The 18,017-nt window shown below is 39.2% G+C and overlaps 2 protein-coding genes across 2 annotated transcripts in view; both read left to right on the forward strand.

Annotated features, from left to right (window-relative positions):
* The first annotated feature begins 5,083 nt into the window (after positions 1–5,083).
* Positions 5,084–12,961, forward strand: LOC123977268 (actin-related protein 3). Its single transcript, XM_046059840.1, has 12 exons — positions 5,084–5,275; positions 5,713–5,768; positions 7,104–7,228; positions 7,324–7,434; positions 7,715–7,810; positions 8,154–8,261; positions 8,343–8,486; positions 9,436–9,609; positions 10,807–10,899; positions 10,994–11,119; positions 11,290–11,373; positions 11,574–12,961. The coding sequence occupies exons 1-12, from the start codon at positions 5,232–5,234 to the stop codon at positions 11,667–11,669; spliced, it is 1,257 nt and encodes a 418-aa protein (XP_045915796.1). The 5' UTR covers positions 5,084–5,231; the 3' UTR covers positions 11,670–12,961.
* A 117-nt stretch (positions 12,962–13,078) lies between these two features.
* The window catches only part of LOC123977278 (transmembrane protein 182-like), an 11,363-nt gene continuing 6,424 nt past the window's right edge, over positions 13,079–18,017 (forward strand). Inside the window, exons 1-4 of the mRNA XM_046059852.1 lie at positions 13,079–13,581; positions 14,768–14,864; positions 14,949–15,077; positions 15,157–15,294. Coding sequence (XP_045915808.1) covers positions 13,399–13,581; positions 14,768–14,864; positions 14,949–15,077; positions 15,157–15,294 — 547 coding nt within the window. The 5' untranslated portion in view covers positions 13,079–13,398. The remainder of the gene's footprint in view (positions 13,582–14,767; positions 14,865–14,948; positions 15,078–15,156; positions 15,295–18,017) is intronic.

Below are 18,017 nucleotides of genomic sequence, written 5' to 3' on the forward strand. Positions count from 1 at the left end.
AAGGAAGTAGGCCTAAATATTCATAAATTATTTAATTCCCCATATCCAATTCAATTCATATTTTATTTGTATGGCACCATCTCATATAAAAGTTGTTCCAAGTCTATCATTTACATTTGTATTTTTTTCTGTAGACAAACATCACATTTTTGCAACATGTTTCGCTCACTTGCTGTACGTTGACCATAACATTTTCGATGTTATGCTAGCAATTAATTGGAATTAGTTCATTGGAATTATCTCACTGAACACTGGCTATCTGTCTCTAACCTTCACACAGCCGGGCTAAGGACGTGGAACCAGATTTTGTATTAAATTTGTTACATTTCTGTATGCTACCATCACTCAATTACTCATCTATTGATTTTGGCCATTGTGCAACTCCTTCCCAGGAGTATGCACATACTGTACATTTTAACAGTGTTTTTTTCAGACATTTTGCTTTCTTGTGCTATGATTCATTCATTATTGAGTAGAACGCTTTTAGTAGTATAAATCCAAATTTTCTTACTGTGCAAGGTTGAGCATACCTTTGTGCATTTTCAATTGCTAAAACACTGTCATCACCAGCCTGCACTGAAACAGATAAAAGCCTAAAATGAGACAGAAGATTAAGGTTTCGTCAGAATGAGCAGAGAATACAGATTAGACATAATCCACTCTGTATTACACCGGTTTTAACAAGGGCTGCTTCTGTCTTGTATAAAAAAACAGATTCCAGTAAAAGTCAGGTAATTTAAATGAAATGTGCAGATGCCTCAGCCATGTATTGTTACTATTTAACATCCCAGCAAAAACACACAGCATGTAAAATACTCTGTCAGCTCCTTCTCTGCTAAGTTAGTATTGAAACTGGAATTATTCTAAAGCTCAAGACAGAACTTGATAGTCCAGTTGGGGCTATGATGATTGATCATAATAGTGCCATAATAGTGTTTGCAAGTAACCATTATCAATGATGTGCCTAACAATGCAGTGATGCATTGGACACAATGGAGCAGCCGCCTCTCCTGCAGTCCACGGTCAAATTTACAATCATTTTGCATGAAGATGAGAAATCTGCTTTAGCATGTAAGACAACTCATCACAGTGATCAGATGACTTTGGTGTCAATAAATGATGGTGTTAAAGCACACTTGTGTTGATTGGGATCAAAAGCAAAAGCCTCAGTGGGAGGGTGCGGCAGTATGACGCAGCATCATTAAGGCCTGGACGTAGAGGAGGTGGAGTTGGAAGGAGTCAGGACTGGCGATCAGAGGTGGGAAGTGCCGACTGCAGATCTCCCGGGACTAAGGAGCAGCAAAAACAGGAGATTATTAAAAATAATAAGGCCCACCTCTGCCTTTCTCTAATGACGTGTGCGCAAACACACTCATATTAGGGCTCTGGTAGTGGAAATACTTCAGCTGACGGGGGACCTCAACTCGTCCACGTTGTTTACTGTGTAGGCTAAGAGTATTGAAAATGAGGGGAGAATTATTTATTCTGGTGTGGGCGGGCATTATTTCAGGAGAACTAGCAGGGGGACAGCAAGATCAAAAACCTCTAGAGAGTCAATTACCCTTAGTTCATCTATATAGATAGTGTACATTGTATAGCCTATAGTTATAATGGATCTGAGATAGTCCACTTAAATCCATTAGAGATTATTCATGAATCAAATGTATTACCCAAACATCAATAGGGCTATTTCTGCTATTGATTAAATTGCTAAATTAAAATGAAATTCTATTGAATTAAAAATACCATTAAACATATTACACTGGATATGAATAAGACCAAGCCAGAGGAAAGTTTGTATAGCTTATGTAATCATCCTAAATCTGATGACTTAGCAGTCAACCTGATCAAGCTACTCCACCAGACTTTATTTTCACTCCAATCCACTTTGGTGCCCTAACACAAATCTTCATTCCAGTAAGTAGGGCCCATAAACAAAGGTAAACACAATTAACCCCCCCCCCCCACAAAGTTACAGTGGTGCAAAGGGGAAATTAATCTGCGACTAGTGTTAAAACATTGCACTTCTGCAAGAACCAGTGAAATAAAAGAGAACTGGCTTGAAGAATGGCTGTAAAAATCCTTGTTACTCTGATTAATCCATTTCAGGAAGGATGTTTTAATAGATTTAGTGGTGGAGGAGGAGTAAAAGCGACTGAGCCGGTGCTTGAGATAAATCAGTTTGTAGTGAAGTAAGTGACTGGTTCAGGATCAGTGGTCTCCGTTGTTTCTCAAAAATGAGAGCACTGGTGCCCTCTAGTATTCAAAACAGTGGCACACAGTAAATGTGCATGTAAAGCACTTTCAGAAACTGCTGTCAGTTGATTTTATAATGACAGAGAAAGGTGAGGAGGTGAAATTAGAATACAAAACCTGAATATCAGGATCAGATTTCAGGTTTGCCTTGAATACCTTTAAAACACCTTCATAGTTAAAAAAACATGTTTTCACACAATCCAAAACTGATATCAAACTGAGAATTTATTACACTTGTGAGCGCATGTAGAAAATAAAGTCACCGTCTGGATTTGGACAGCACATGTTTGCATAAAAGCAGTTTGTGGTGACCTACCTGTGGTGGGTCCCTGAGGTTGGAGCAGCCATTTTGTTTCACTTCATTCATTCAGCATAACATTGTGTTCCTTAGCCAAAGACTGTTTGGAAGGAGAGGTTAATTGGTTTTCTTTCTCCCTAACCAATCAGTGGCGAGGGATGTATAAGTCTAGCTGATGTAATCACCAGTGTGTTTGCTCGGAACAGTCAAAGTTAGCATAACTTTTTCAGAACAGCAGCCACTGTGGCCACAAGCGGCTAGCAATCACACAAGTAGAAAACAGTCATAAAGTTAGCAAATTGACTCAATAATATCTGTTTTACTGAGCCAAAAGTCAGCTAACAATAGCTAACACTAGCCACCAAAAGCATGTTGCAGCAAATCCCCTTAGGTGAACAATTGGGTTTATTGACTATGAAATCAACTCTTGATTTCTAAGACTGAGATTGGGTTCTTTCTTTTTTCAATAGTCTAGTCTCACTTTAATATCTAGAAGTGCTAAATCACTTGCTCTATCTAGGCTATATTACATAGGCCTGCAAGTTATTTCTGTAAACTAACTTACAACAACTTGTACAGCTGTTGGTCACCATTATTGTTGTTGTTTTGTTTTCTTGTAACTTTTTGCTGAATTACAGGCACTGTAGCCACAAGTGACAATTACAGGATAATGGTAAAATGTAGTGGAACAGTAGCACAAAAAGAAAAGTCAGCACACTGACCCAGCTAGCATTAGCCACCTTAAGCTACTTACGGGACCAAGTGAGCCCATAGCAGAGAAAGAGAACAATATAGTTTATCTGGCAAAAGACACACAGTCACAAAGACTAGAGCTATTTAAAGTGTTTAACAAAATCTGTTCACCAGGATTAGATAAGATGAAATGCAATTTTATAATAGTCTATCTGTTAAATTACTGTTCTTGAACATCTACTACTCCAAATCTATCTTTAATCAATTTAATTTCAATTCCCTTTTCCCCTCAAGATTTATATTTCTTTATCTCAATTTAATAGTTAACTTGTTTTTATTCCTGAGGCACTTTGTTAACCCACAAGGGTAAGATCTTTAAAAATAAAGGTTTGTGTTCAAAGAAGGTCGCGGGTTCAAACCCTGGTTGCCTGGCCTTTCTATGTGGAGTTTGCATGTTCTCCCCGTGTCTGCGTGGGTTCTCTCCAGGTGCTCCGGCTTCCTCCCACTGTCCAAAGACATGCGGACTAGGTTAATTGGTGACCCTAAATTATCCTTAGGTGTGAGTGTGAGCGTGAGTGATTGTTTGTCTATTTGTGGCCCTGCGATGGACTGGCGACCTGTCCTGGGTCTACCACACCTTTCGCCCAATGTCAGCTGGGATTGGCTCCAGCCCCCCGCGACCCTGTACGCAGGATAAGCGGTTGACGATGGATGGATGGTTTGTGTTCATTGTGACTTGCCAGTTGGTCTGAATAATTACCTCATAAGACCAATTCTAGTGTTTTACAGTCATTATGAGATGATGTTGTTGCTCAGTTCTACTAAAAAGATAGGACAAAAGCCTTGTGTTTTGTACCATTCATCTTAGTGATGTAAAAGGAAAGTCCTTCTTTCATAGTGGGCTCCTGGCAAATCTTTGCTCCAGCACTGACAATGTTGAAACAAATTGTTTCACCCGCAGTTCTTGATAGAGAGTTTCTATCAAGTGGCTCAACAGCAAAGAGAATAGGAACTGTTTCTATCAGGAGCAGCAGAGCCAAGGGCTTTTCTAGGAGAGTCGGTGTGGTGAAGAGTCTTTTGTGTGAGTGATGAGTCTGCCTGGGGACAAAGGGCCAATGTTCTCAGGCTCTGGGATTGGCTCTAATGTGCTAAGGCGCTCTGAAGCCAGAATCAAGCCCTAAAGCTCTTTCCTGCTCATGTATTGTCTTTATCAGTGGCCCTCCATGCAGTTGTGGAGGGTAAGGACCATTTTGTCTGGCCTTTGATGGCACCTAAATCACTAATATCATCTGCTGGAGTCAGCATGGTGATATGAGGTTGGTTCAAATTTTTGTTAAGTGTAAAACCAATGTAAAAAGGGAAAATTCCTGCAACATTGTATTTAACATTGTAAACTAAAAAATATATATTTTAATTGAATTTTATGTGTATACAATACATAGAGTATAAATTATATAAATTCAAATTTATGATAATGATATTTTAATGATATTGTTAGTTATGTTATTTTCTGTGTCATACACATAAAAGTGCTGAACACACATGAACTTAAGACACTAAAAATACTGTTGCACTGGGGAAATATTTGTGCCACTTAAAAAAAAAGAGTACTAACTTAAGAGTACTAACCATAACCCTGCACATGCTGTTTGAATGTGACAAATACAATTTCTAAGTATTTAAATCTTACTATACCTAACTGAAATTAAGGACATGTTACACTTATTTTCAACATTCAAATAAAGAATAGGCTAAACAGCATACTCGATGCAATAATAGTCGCCATGCACTAGGGGGCAGTATTGTGTCTTTGTAGCTGCTGACTCTGCACTAGAAGAAATTTTAACCAAACCCGGAAGCTCCTGAATCGGTCGTGATTGCTATTCATTCAGGCTGCTACGATTTAAATCAGTTGCTGTTAAGATATCCGTTCACATCGGGCGCCTGATATATTTGCTTGTAGATAGATAAAAGGAGAGCAAGCATGGCTGGTCGGCTACCGGCTTGTGTTGTTGACTGTGGTACGGGGTAAGTAACAAAAACAGAATGCTAGTTAGCGTTAGCCTGGTTACCATTGCCCACATAAGAGGCTGTCAAACTTCCAGCTAACGCCCCGTCTAGGCTGAATGGTGCTAGCGTTACTTAGCCGCATTTGTTTACTTGTTTATTCTTATGTTGAGTGTATAAGCAGAGTAAGTTCTAGAAATTAGCACACCAAAGTGCCAGACTATTTTACTGTGTATGCTTTTATTGTGAATAATACTTTATCATTGGAATTAGCCGCTGCTAGCTACTGATGCTAACGTTACTTCCTGGACATTCCTCATAGCAGTAAGCATATCATCCAGATTATTTTGGCTGTTTCTCCGTTAACGTACCTTTTTACCGGTTTGTAGTTTCCAGCAAAACACTTTACCAAAATGGAGCAACTGTAACTAAACCTTTTAATTTTGTTCCTCTTTTAGGTATACAAAGCTTGGTTATGCAGGAAATACAGAACCACAGTTCATCATACCATCATGTAAGTAAATAAACACGTCTCAAAACAAATTAGGTTTAATCACATTATGCTCATTTTAAGTAGAATTTTTCATTTCAGTTTAAGTATATAACTGTGTTATACAAATAACATTTATAAATATATAATGCAATTGTTCAACGGTTACCATACAGTACCATTTTGCATTGTCAAACCTATTATAGTTTCTAAGGGTTTGTAATTAAGTAACTATTAAATGAGGAATCTAATTTTAACAATTTGCCACAAGATGACAGTTTCAGATCAACTTCCTTTTACCACACAGTCCAGGGACACAGTCAGCAGCTAGACAACTTACCACGAGATTGTACATTCTTAGGGACATGTTGTCTCATGAAAAACAGCTGGATGTGAAGCAAAACTTAACCAAAAGTCAAAGGTCTCTATGTGCACAGTTGCGTTCAGTTATACTACCATTAGCTATAGATAAAGGCAAGTTTAAAAGTTTCCCTGAAGAGAAAAACTTTGTTTTGTTATGCACATTATATAATTTACTGCACTTTTTGGTAAGATGTCCTTCATTTCTGAAGTTCCGCTGGTTGGATGATTATTAAACACGTTGATGTGTATTGTGGGGCTGACTGTAAATACTCAATTGGACACCATATACTGTTAATTAATCCAGAGCTGAAAAAAGCCCCCACTATTTATTCCTGTTGGACAAAGAATTGCTATAAACTACAGGATTTAGGAAATTACCGAGCATAAAAAAATAACCCATACATTTGCGACATCTTCTAAATATTTCGTAGTTTCTTTAAGTTTATATTCTGTCAGTGGTAGGTCTTTTTGTTGATAAATAAAAATTGTCTAGCCCAAAATAAAAACTCATCTTTCTTTAACCTTTCTGAGTCTACATCCAGTGAGCATCTGATAGATGGATAGGTAGGTAGGTACTGAATTTATCCCCAAAGAGAAATTGCAGTGTTACAATTTGCATCGGTTTACAAAAATAAAATACACAAACAGTTACAGTAACAAAACACGCACAACTTACACAAAACACGTGAGATGTGTGTAAAACAAGCATTAGGTAGATTAACAAATAAAAAATTAAATATGATTAACAAATGTGCTGTATATATTCATTCAACTACTATGCTGGTATACATAAATAGAGTAAAAGTCTGTGCAAATGAGTGAAGAGTGTGCATTGTCATTCAGATGAAAAAAGCCTCTGTCCATGCCCAGAGGGGAGTCATACATTTTAATTGCAGTGGGCAGTGGGAATGACTTCCTGTAGCGTCTCTTATCACTGCGCAGCTGAAGGAGTCTCGGACTGAATTAAACATCATCACATTTTCTGATCACGTCTAGGTATTGCAATCAAAGAATCGGCCAAGGTCGGAGACCAGGCCCAGCGCAGGATGATGAGGGGTGTTGATGACCTGGACTTCTTCATCGGGGATGAAGCCATCGAAAAACCCTCATATGCAACAAAGGTAGGCAGGAAAGTGGAAGGGAGTCAGGTGGGAGGCTCTTTTTAGGCTTCAACAAGAGACTGACCTTTGCACTGTTTTCCCTCTTTTGTTTCCAGTGGCCCATCCGTCACGGGATAGTGGAAGACTGGGACCTGATGGAGAGATTTATGGAGCAGATCATCTTCAAGTATCTGCGGGCAGAACCTGAAGACCATTACTTTCTTTTGGTAAGAATAGAGTTAAAAGCCTCAGGCGAGGATCAGGCAGTGATTCTTATTTCTTTGTCTTGTCTTTTTTTTACTAAATTTACACACAAAAACTGAAATTGTGGCTTGAGGGGGAAAAAGAATGTAAGCCAAGACCACACCTTGTACCGCCAAGAATTATCTACTTTCAAGAGATTTCAAAATAGGAAAGCAGGTCAATAATGAGTGTATCCTGTAGCATGTGTTGACCTTTACTAGAAATTAAAGTTGAAAAGTGGTTTACAGTTGTTCTCACCCCCAGACAGAACCTCCTCTCAACACACCGGAAAACAGAGAGTATACAGCAGAGATCATGTTTGAGTCATTCAATGTCCCAGGTCTCTATATCGCTGTTCAGGTAAGTTTCCAAAACATCCCAGCACCTGAAATTAACACTGTGCAAATGCAAAACGAAGTGGCTAAAATTGTGAATAAACAAACTACTATAGCTGGCCTTAAACTACAATTTCACAGCACTCTCAACTAGTTAAAACATTTGAAGCCAGACGTGTAGGCTGTAGATAAAATTAGATTTCGCTCTTTCTCTCAGAATGTAATGTGTTTAAAAGGTTTTATGAGGAAATGCACATTTTCACTTCTCCTTTTTTAAGTTTCAGCCGCAGTTGCTTGGCCATGATGATCTCACCTTGCTCTTTACGATAGCATTATTTTTAAATTAAAACTATGACTTCCTGCATCAGGCTGTCCTGGCGCTGGCTGCCTCCTGGACATCCAGACAGGTGGGAGAACGGACCCTGACAGGGACTGTGATCGACAGTGGCGATGGAGTCACACACGTCATCCCAGTGGTAAGTGTCTCTCTTTCAGCATTATGTTTTTTCTCTATTCCTCGTTCTCGACCCCCGAACTCATGCAAGTTTGTATTCTAGGCTGAAGGCTACGTCATCGGTAGCTGCATTAAGCACATCCCCATCGCCGGTCGAGACATCACATACTTCACCCAACAGCTGCTGAGGGAACGAGAGGTGGGGATACCTCCTGAACAGTCCCTGGAGACGGCTAAAGCTGTCAAGGTCAGTGTTCTTGAAATCTTTTAGAAACATTACAAGCTAATGCTAATATAAAATGTTAATATTTACCAACCCCGCCAATATTTGATAGTTTATAGCAAAGTGACAAGACTTAAAGAACATCATATTTTGCAAACTCTTCAATTGATACTCCACCCAATATCTTGCTCCTGTACAAAGAAGTTAACCTGGTGCAGCTTTGTATGTGATACTGTTGAGATATCCTCAACACAGGATCAAATATCAAAAAGAGGTTGTGTCAGTTTAAGGATATTATGTTCTCACATTTTCAGTCATGCTCTGATTCTGTATTGTAACCTGCACACAGAAGGTCCCATAAAAGGAAGCGACACCTTCAACAGATGGTACTGGTTATGTTAGCTATGCCTGTCATGCATTGCTCAGCCTGGCCACAAGAGGTCAGTGCAGCTACAGAAGCATAGCACTCACTTCAAGTTTTAAACAAAAACATGTTCACCTCCAGCGAACATTCTGCCTTTAAAGGGTCAGAACATATTTAACCAAAAGTTTTATATTACATTTGGTTTTGGTCTCCATTCACATTGTTGTCAACAGTGCTTCATAAATACTAGTGCTACGTCTTATTGCATTTCCACAATGTGGTAACAGAAACTTCATCTATATACATATATCTACTTATAGTCACATTCTCTAGTATTATACGGTCCACAAGGCCATGCCAGGATTTATGTGTGTGTATGAACATCTGTGAAATTGTTATGATACTGCCCCAGGTGGTAGACGTTTTTTTTGTGTGTGTGTGTGTGTGTGTACTCCTCTGTTTCTTTCTTCCTTTAATAAATACCAAAAGACAACAGTTTGTTGTAACTTATTAATTTGTTCTGCACCGGGAAATATACAGTTTCCACGATACACAACATTTTTTATTGTATCCTCTTAAAGTTGTACTTTTATTGTTTTGTTTTTTTAGGAACGGTTTAGCTACGTCTGCCCCGACCTTGTGAAGGAGTTTAACAAGTACGACACAGATGGCTCCAAGTGGATCAAACAGTACACGGGCATCAACGCCATCTCAAAGAAGGAGTTCACCATCGACGTCGGCTACGAGCGCTTCCTGGGGCCTGAGATCTTCTTCCACCCTGAGGTATAATACATCGTTTTTAAGGGGGGTTCACACCGACCTTGTTCAGGGAGGACGGAAACCTCCTGTTGAGCAGAAGGGCTAACGCTCACCTGATCTTCAGTATGAATATATAGAACAGAAAAATTACTGTGTATATTATTATAATATGTGTAAGCTAATATTTCTTGATAAAAGGTCGGCACCTTTTGATATATTGAACTTTTTTATGTGTGTAGTATGTAGGAATCTATATGCATTAATTAATTCAAGGAGATCCATATGGTTTCTGTAAACACAAGCTGCTTTTATGATAGACCTTTACTAGTCTTTTGCATGGGGCCAACGTTTTTTTGTGTGTTTGCAATTGTGGCCTACGTACTTCACTGGTACACTTCGTATGACAGAACAAGTCATGAAGTGATCTGTGATAAGACAGTCTGATGCAGAGCTTCTTCCTCTAAATGCCTGCATTATTAAATTATTTATGCTAGTCTTACGAGACATTCGTATGTGTGACCCTCTAAAGTCTGCTGATATGCACTCAGACCAACACCAACATGAACCTGTATGTGCTCCATGATGTAAAATAGCCTATCCAAGTAGAAATTTGGACAGATTTATTGTTTTCTTACCTGCTGACTGTATGACCAATAATCAAATGACATTTCCACCTCGTGGCTTTTTTGTACAATTTCTGGACTTTTTGAGTTTTTGCAAACCGGACCATTTGGACATGTTAAACAATTTATTATCCTAGCATTTGTTCGAATTAGGAACCGGTCCTTTAGGTGTGAACCCTCCCTGAGATATGTTCTGTTCATGCTGCTGCTGCTGCTGCTGCTGCTGCTAGATGATGCAGTGTAACGTTTCAGCTCCCTGCTTCAGTAAATGAGGAACAGTGTAGCTTTGGACACCACCACTAGCCTCAGTTTGTCTGGATTTAAATGGCAGTTGTGCAGCAACAGCCTGCAGAGTTATTAAGAAAATTGTCATATCGAGTGAAAAATTCCTTACCTTTTAAAATCAGTTGTCTATTGTGTCTTGAATTGTGCAATTTTAAAGTGAAATTATCACTTTTTTGTTTTGCTAAAAATGTTTGGTGAAATGGAAAATGTATTTCTGTTGCAGTGTATAAACGGGGAAAGTAGTAGTAGGTAGTGTATTGTACTCGTATCATGCGGATTTTTGAGAATTCTTTTTCTATTTGATCTTGTCCAGTTTGCCAACCCAGACTTCACCCAGCCGATCTCGGAGGTGGTGGACGAAGTTATCCAGAACTGTCCCATTGACGTCAGACGCCCACTGTACAAGGTGCGGAAACGCATGCCTCCGCAGCTGCTCCAATTACTGTCACTGTTAGTGTCTGTGGCTGTTTATGTCAACGTCTAACCTCCTCCTGTCGCAGAACATCGTGCTCTCCGGAGGCTCCACTATGTTCAGGGACTTTGGCAGACGCATGCAGAGGGACCTCAAGCGGACTGTGGACGCACGACTGAAGATGAGCGAAGAGCTGAGTGGCGGCAAACTGAAGGTGAGGAAATGGAGGGAGGACGATGATGAATCCACCAACTGTACTTTTGAAGTCGACCTTCTTGGAAAGTTTGTGAATTGAAAATGTTCACGAACCCTGCATGTTGCAGCCTGTACAAGACAGGAAGTGGTTTCGTTTACTACTGATGAAATTAACTTCTTTTGTTGTAGCCCAAGCCCATCGACGTGCAAGTCATCACTCACCACATGCAGAGGTACGCTGTGTGGTTTGGAGGATCAATGCTGGCATCTACTGTGAGTATTAACGACGGAGCTCTCAGCATCTCTAACAACACACAATCATCTCTCTGCAGCTTTTTACAAACATTTTTGACACCAGCAAATAATTGAAAATTCTGAATGTTCTTTTATTGAGAGTTTTCACTTCACTAAACACACTATGACATGTAAGGGGGGTGAATGACTTTTAACCAGGACTATTTGTGTTTTGGCAGCCTGAGTTTTACCAGGTGTGCCACACCAAGAAAGACTACGAGGAGATTGGGCCGAGCATCTGCCGCCACAACCCCGTATTCGGAGTCATGTCTTAGGCGTAGGGTGGGGTGTGGAGGGAGTGGAGGCTGAGGAAAGAGGAGGAAGCGCCACAAGACCTCACATGCTGTAAAAGTCCCTTGAGCCTTTGCGCGGATGCTCCGACAAACCTGTTCATTCGGATGGAAAGCGACAGTGGACCAAACAAACTGCCGAAAGAGTGGCAATATCCTCACAAATTAGAGGAAAGAGGTGACTCAGCCCAAAGGATCCTCAAATAAAATGTTTACTGCAAGTAGATTAATAATAGGTGATAAATCTTTCATTTCTGCGTGCCTCGTATATTATGTACTTATATCCTCACAGGGTCGTAATATGTAATTAATCAACATGAGTCCTGTATAAATGCACTTGTCTGTGTATATGGGTTGGGTTCTTGCGATGGTATATAAAATAATGGTTGTTTCAAGAAGCAAGACGTCATTTTCCACAAGCCTCATTGAATAAAACACCTTTATGGTCATTAAAGGACCAGTTTGTAAGATTTAGGAGGATACTGGCAGAAATATAACATCGATAAATATGTTTTCATTAGTGTATAATTGCCTTAAAATAAGAATAGTTTTCGTTACATTACAATGGGCCCTTTATATCTGAAGAGGGAGCTGGTCCTCTTCCACGTAGTCTGCCATGTTGTACTACCGTGTTTCTACAGTGGCCCAGAATGGACAAAAGAAACACTGGCTCTAGAGAGTGTCGTTTTGAGTTAAGCTGCCAAATGCTGGAAAAGGGAAGAACCAAAGGTTATCAGTTGGGTGCAAATTTGCAACTTTGCCACTAGATGCCACTAAATGCCACCAAATCCTACACACTGGTCCTTTAAGTCATCAAACAGGTGCAGGCATGGACATTGTTAGAAGAAAAAAAACAATCACCAGGCGTACTGACCATTCCTGATTTACTTTTCTCGTTTGCGTCTCTTTTTTTGAAATGTCCCTCAGTACCTGGAAGCAATATACATTTGAATTTAGATTGTTAAAATTAAAAGTCAGGCATTTACAAAAAATCTGTTATAATCATTTTTCCCAGGGTTCACGAAGTCCTGTCTTCTTTTGTCCTGCAGCTTTGTGACTAATCGTCACTGCTTTCTTTTCACCTTTTATGTGTATTAATCATCTCTTGTCTTCAACTTGTCTTTAAAAAAAGTCATATTAATATATGAACATGCAGTTTGAATGACTGTTGTTGGACCATCACTGTTGCCTAGATCTCAGTTATACTGGATAGCCTTGTACTGTACCAAATCTGGATTTCAATGCTGGCATTCCAATAAATGCCAAGGAGATATTTCTACAGTTGTGATTTCTGTTTCTCAAGTTGTGCTCTCAAGAATAACATGATTATCTTATCTCTCTGGCTTCTATTCTCAACGTAACACAGCTATTTTTGTGTGAGTGAAAAAAACCCTGTAACTGTATCCCCTGAAACTCACCAACACATGATGCAAGAGTTTATTTTCATTGAAGCACTTCATGCACCTCATTGGTCAGTAAGGCAAGTGAAGTGCAGTCCAGAGGCTTGTGTTTGTCATGGTGGTCACTTATTTCTTGCAGCAGAAGAGTAATGGACACATGGATGTACAGTTCAACCAAATAGTAAATAATAATTCTAATCATTTAACATGAAATGCTGTAGAGAGCAAAGAGAGCAAAATGGCTGAAGAAAAGGGGAAGTGCAGATTTGCAGCTACAGCAAACAGTCTGGATAGAAAGACAAACGGACTGAGACATGTCTGCTGCTGAGAGGCTGAAGGTGCTACTCTTCTTAGCTTTGTTTTTCGGAGCAACGGGGTTTCTGTTCACACTGCTCTCCTGTGGGACGGAGTACTGGCTGCTGGCTGCTGAGTCCTGCAGCCAGCCAGGGGACAGCTATGGAGGAAGTAGCCTGAGCGAAAGGAAGGGCAGCACCAAGGTATTCAAACTGAGCACTTCTGACAAGTTCATTTGTAAAGATAATTTAAAGAGGATATTCAATGAAATGCATCAGAATAATTAGGAAAATAAAATCAATAACCGTAAAAGGAAATAAAAATACATTAAACTAAGAATAGAGTGTTATGGTCACAGTAAAGCAAAAATAGATTTCAGGAATTAAGTGATATGAGAAAAAGTAATGCTTCAAGGGTAAGGTATTTTTTGTGGTTATATTTATTTAAAAAATCCAGAAATAAGTATTTTTCCATTCCATTTTCTGCTACTCTATACTCAAATATATAATATTGTACTGTTTACTGCACTATATTTATTTAATAACACAAGCTACCCAGTTTTATAAAAACTAATTTAAATCGGCTCCACCTTCACCAGCTGCAACATTAAAGTGATGAACACACAAATGCATCACTTATTAGAATCTAATAAAATATAGTACTATTCCTCACACACTTGTAATCATCCTACACAACTGTTTCAGTTCATGATTGTGTTTCACTTGATGATCAGCACCTGTTTAGTATACTGTAATCATACACCTGACAACATGCTTACAAAATCCGTGAAGTGTACATAGAAGAATATATGCTGTTTAGAAGGATATGGGTGGTCACACCAAATCTAGAATTGATTTAGATTTTTTTGTCTTTTCACTCAATTAAGTAAAAGATCTGAGTACTTCTTCCACCACTGCATATGTCTTGTTCATTATATGTGCATGTTTTGATAATTGTTCCATGTAGCATAGAGTTAGCGTATTTTTTGAAAGACATTCACTTTTGAAACGTATGCTCATCCACATCACTGACAGACTCTCGCCTGTTCACTGCAACCAAGTAAAATCTTTTCATGGAAATTTTTTTTTACTTTATTCTTCAAAATCTTGGATTAAGATCAGCGATAAACTCCGTCAGCCCTTCTTTAGTTGTGCAGTTATTTGAGCACTCCTTAATACCTGTGTACTCTGTAGTTGTCCCCTATTGACTCTTATTTTATTGATGCACACAATATTTAATTTTCTGCTGGCTGCGGTTCACTGTTTTCACAATCATCAACCAAACACTGCCTATTTACAGACACACATTTTCGAAACCAAATACAGACCATTTAGTGACTACAGTGACATATTTTTCAAATGTATCACAGTTGGTTTTGTGATTTATCAGGCTATACATGGTGTGAGGATCTTCCATGAGGGTCTGTTTTGGCGGTGCTCTTTCCTGACTCTTTCAAATGAATACTCTATATGGGACCTGTGGATCTGTAAGAACCTCCCCATTACAGTTGTGTCAGACTTCTGTGTGTTTTTGCAAAACGACAGTATCATAGTGGCTTCCTTCCTTTCAGCAAACCAGCCACCATCAAAGGTCTGCCAGGCCGCTTTCCTCTTCCCGTTTCCTGTTAATGAGCCAATTGGATCATGGGTGGAGCCACACGGTTTACCCACAGAACCGTATGAACACCACTCTGCCATTGGTTGGTATTATTCCTTCCTATAAATAACTTATTTTCACATTATGATCTTTTATGAGGCCTCATTTTCCCCATCTCTCAGTTTTTAGAACCTTCTGGAGCATCTTCCTCTTCTCAGGCTTGACGGGCGCCGTCATTGGTGGATTTGTTGTTATCTGTGCCGGCCCGCTGGCCAATCAAAAACTCTATAAAGTGGGTGGGGCCCTTCAGCTTTGTGGAGGTGAGGACAGATCAGCAAAGAAAAAGTTTTAAGTCATTTCCTGGCTTCACCAGGAACACATCTTGGGTGAAGTCAGCTAAAATGGGCCTTCAGGTAAAATGGGCCAAATAAGGTTGGAGCTTTATAGCTTCAATTCAAGATTGAGTGAGTGCACTCACAATCAGAAATACTGATCTTGAATTGTTGCTACAACACTAGTTTACATGTAAAAATAGTTTTGATTGGTCTGAGATTTCTATTGTGGGCAGGGCACACCCTACATGAAGTACATCAGAGAAATCCTTTGGAAAATGAGCTTGACATAGTAAATTTCACTCATCACTAAAGCAATTATAAGTAACCTTACCAACAAAGCAAAATGTTTATGAAAGATGTGTTGCATGCTCTTTCAAATACAAATAGTTCAAATTTGTAAAGAAACTTAGATTTATGTGAAAATAGTAATTTTAGATACTTTCTTAGCTTGCTAAACCAGCGAGCTAAAATGGGCCACGTGCACACACACACTTACTGAAAATTTATAAAGAAATTGAGCGTACAAAACAAGTTCATAGGTGAATACGTATCTATCCATGTAAAACCTAAAAAAAAAATTTAAGTTACTTTACACACAAAACCAGCACAAAGACACCACTATGCAAAAACGCACACACAACATTTTATTGCATGAAATGTTTTTAAGACGTTGTTACTTTGTCACACCTAAGACAATAATGTAAGTTTCCTGCACAAATTTTAATGATTTCAGCTAAAATGACTGTGTTGTTCTCTCTTTACATTTAACCTAAACAGCTGGCCCATTTTACCTGAGATCATGTAAAATAGGCCAGAGGCAACATGCTGATACTCAAATTCTTATAATTACAAAACAATTATACTTTTTCTTAAATATATATATATTTTTTAACAAATAAATGTTTAAGAGACCCATGCCAATTTATTAAAACATCATTAGATCTCATCTCATGCATTGCTAATTAGATGGTCTTTTTAGTCATTTACCAAAAAGTGAGTCATTTTAGCTGACTTCACCCTATATTTAATTATTATATGTTTTTCTTTGCACACATCAAACTCTAACACACCATAGCATATTATAGAAACACTCAAAGTTAGGCTATATGTTTGAGCATGTCCCTTTCTACCTTTCAAAACAAGATACAATATTTCATGCTATAATAAAACATAATTACACACTTACATGCAAAAGATTTATATTGAATAAGGCTCAGCTTGAAGTTCATTTGACAGAACTTTGGTTTGCTGTTGAGTAGAATCCTCTTTGTGTACAGAAAAACATTATACCGTATATTAGAATTTTTCATTGTGTTTACAAATTACATGTGCCATTTTTTACTTTTGTACTTGTATAAGAATCACGAATTGGACCTGAAACTACCCTGAACCAAAGCCCCATTTGCTCTTGAGGTAAATTTATGAGACCGTTATTGATGAAGTCTCAGGATCTATGAGCAGGCAGAGACCCACAATGGATGGACTGAAAACCCTTTTAGTTCAAGTTCAACTTGAATTTCATTGTGCAGCCCCGTGTTTTAGAATGACAAATTAATAAACGTACGTTGAAGTGCTGTATCCATGAATTTGTCATAAAGGTCTACAAAGGCCACCGTCCTTGCTGATTAAATTTATTTGGACACAGAGAATCACCTTTACATAGAAGTCAGCCAGTTCAGAAAATGTTTTATCTGAGTGTGAGATCAGAAGTGACTTGATTCATGGAAAATTTCATCTGTACACAAATAAAACTTTAGTGCAGTAATGCAAAAGTGGAGAGTCTCTTCCAGTCTGGATGCAGCTGGGGGTCAGTTGACTACACCTCCTTGTTATTGATATGTCTTGGTTTAAAAAAATCAGTAGGGTTAGAAGATGAAATGAAGTGTTGCCTGCATTTGTGACTACACATGCTGCTGCTGAAAAACATAATAATAACACAATAATGCATGCCATGTAGTAATAATAGAAATGAGGTGTCCAGCTATGAAACACATGCCTGATGGGTCTCTGCAGCAGAGTTTAAAGGGCTTCAGATTACCATCATACTTTCTGAACCCCAAAATATTTGTTTATTCAAATTCATAAAACCACATTTTGGACATTGTAATCTTTAGATCGTCCAAAGTGGCTTCTTTAACCCCTTAACTTCCAGTTCCCTTTCGAGGGAACTCGAACTGCGTCGGTTACGACACTATGGGAACGCCTCTAGGCGAAGCAGGTCTGAACGTGAATGAAATCACTCCAATCCTATTGGCTTGTTGCTAGAACGGTAAGGTGTGACGGAATAACCGGAGGAGTATAAAGCACACCTGTATACACTCATCATTAGCTTTTTTCTATTCAGCAGGCGCTCTGTATGTTGTTTGAAGAAAGCTCCAGTCCTACAAGCAGTGTGTCTTACCTGAAGAAGAAGTCTACCAGCATGTCCGGCAATCAGATGTACAGAAGGTGTGTTTTTTTTCTTGCCCTCGGTACATCACGGATGGAGATTCTCATGAGATGTGTGTCTCATGTTTGGGGATGGAGCACGCCCGGGCAGCTCTCGAGGGGGCTGCCTGCACCCGTTGCGAAGCCCTTTCCGTCCGGGTACTGAGGTACAGCATGGCTCTCTTTTCCGAGGAGGCCGGATGTGTTTTCCCCGTGGCGCGGGCCCTACGGCCGCTGAGGCGGCCCGGCGGCTTCACTCATGGGGTTCACAGCGAGATCTG

Source organism: Micropterus dolomieu, linkage group LG01, assembly GCF_021292245.1.
Source record: "Micropterus dolomieu isolate WLL.071019.BEF.003 ecotype Adirondacks linkage group LG01, ASM2129224v1, whole genome shotgun sequence".
Taxonomy (NCBI): Eukaryota; Metazoa; Chordata; class Actinopteri; order Centrarchiformes; family Centrarchidae; genus Micropterus; species Micropterus dolomieu.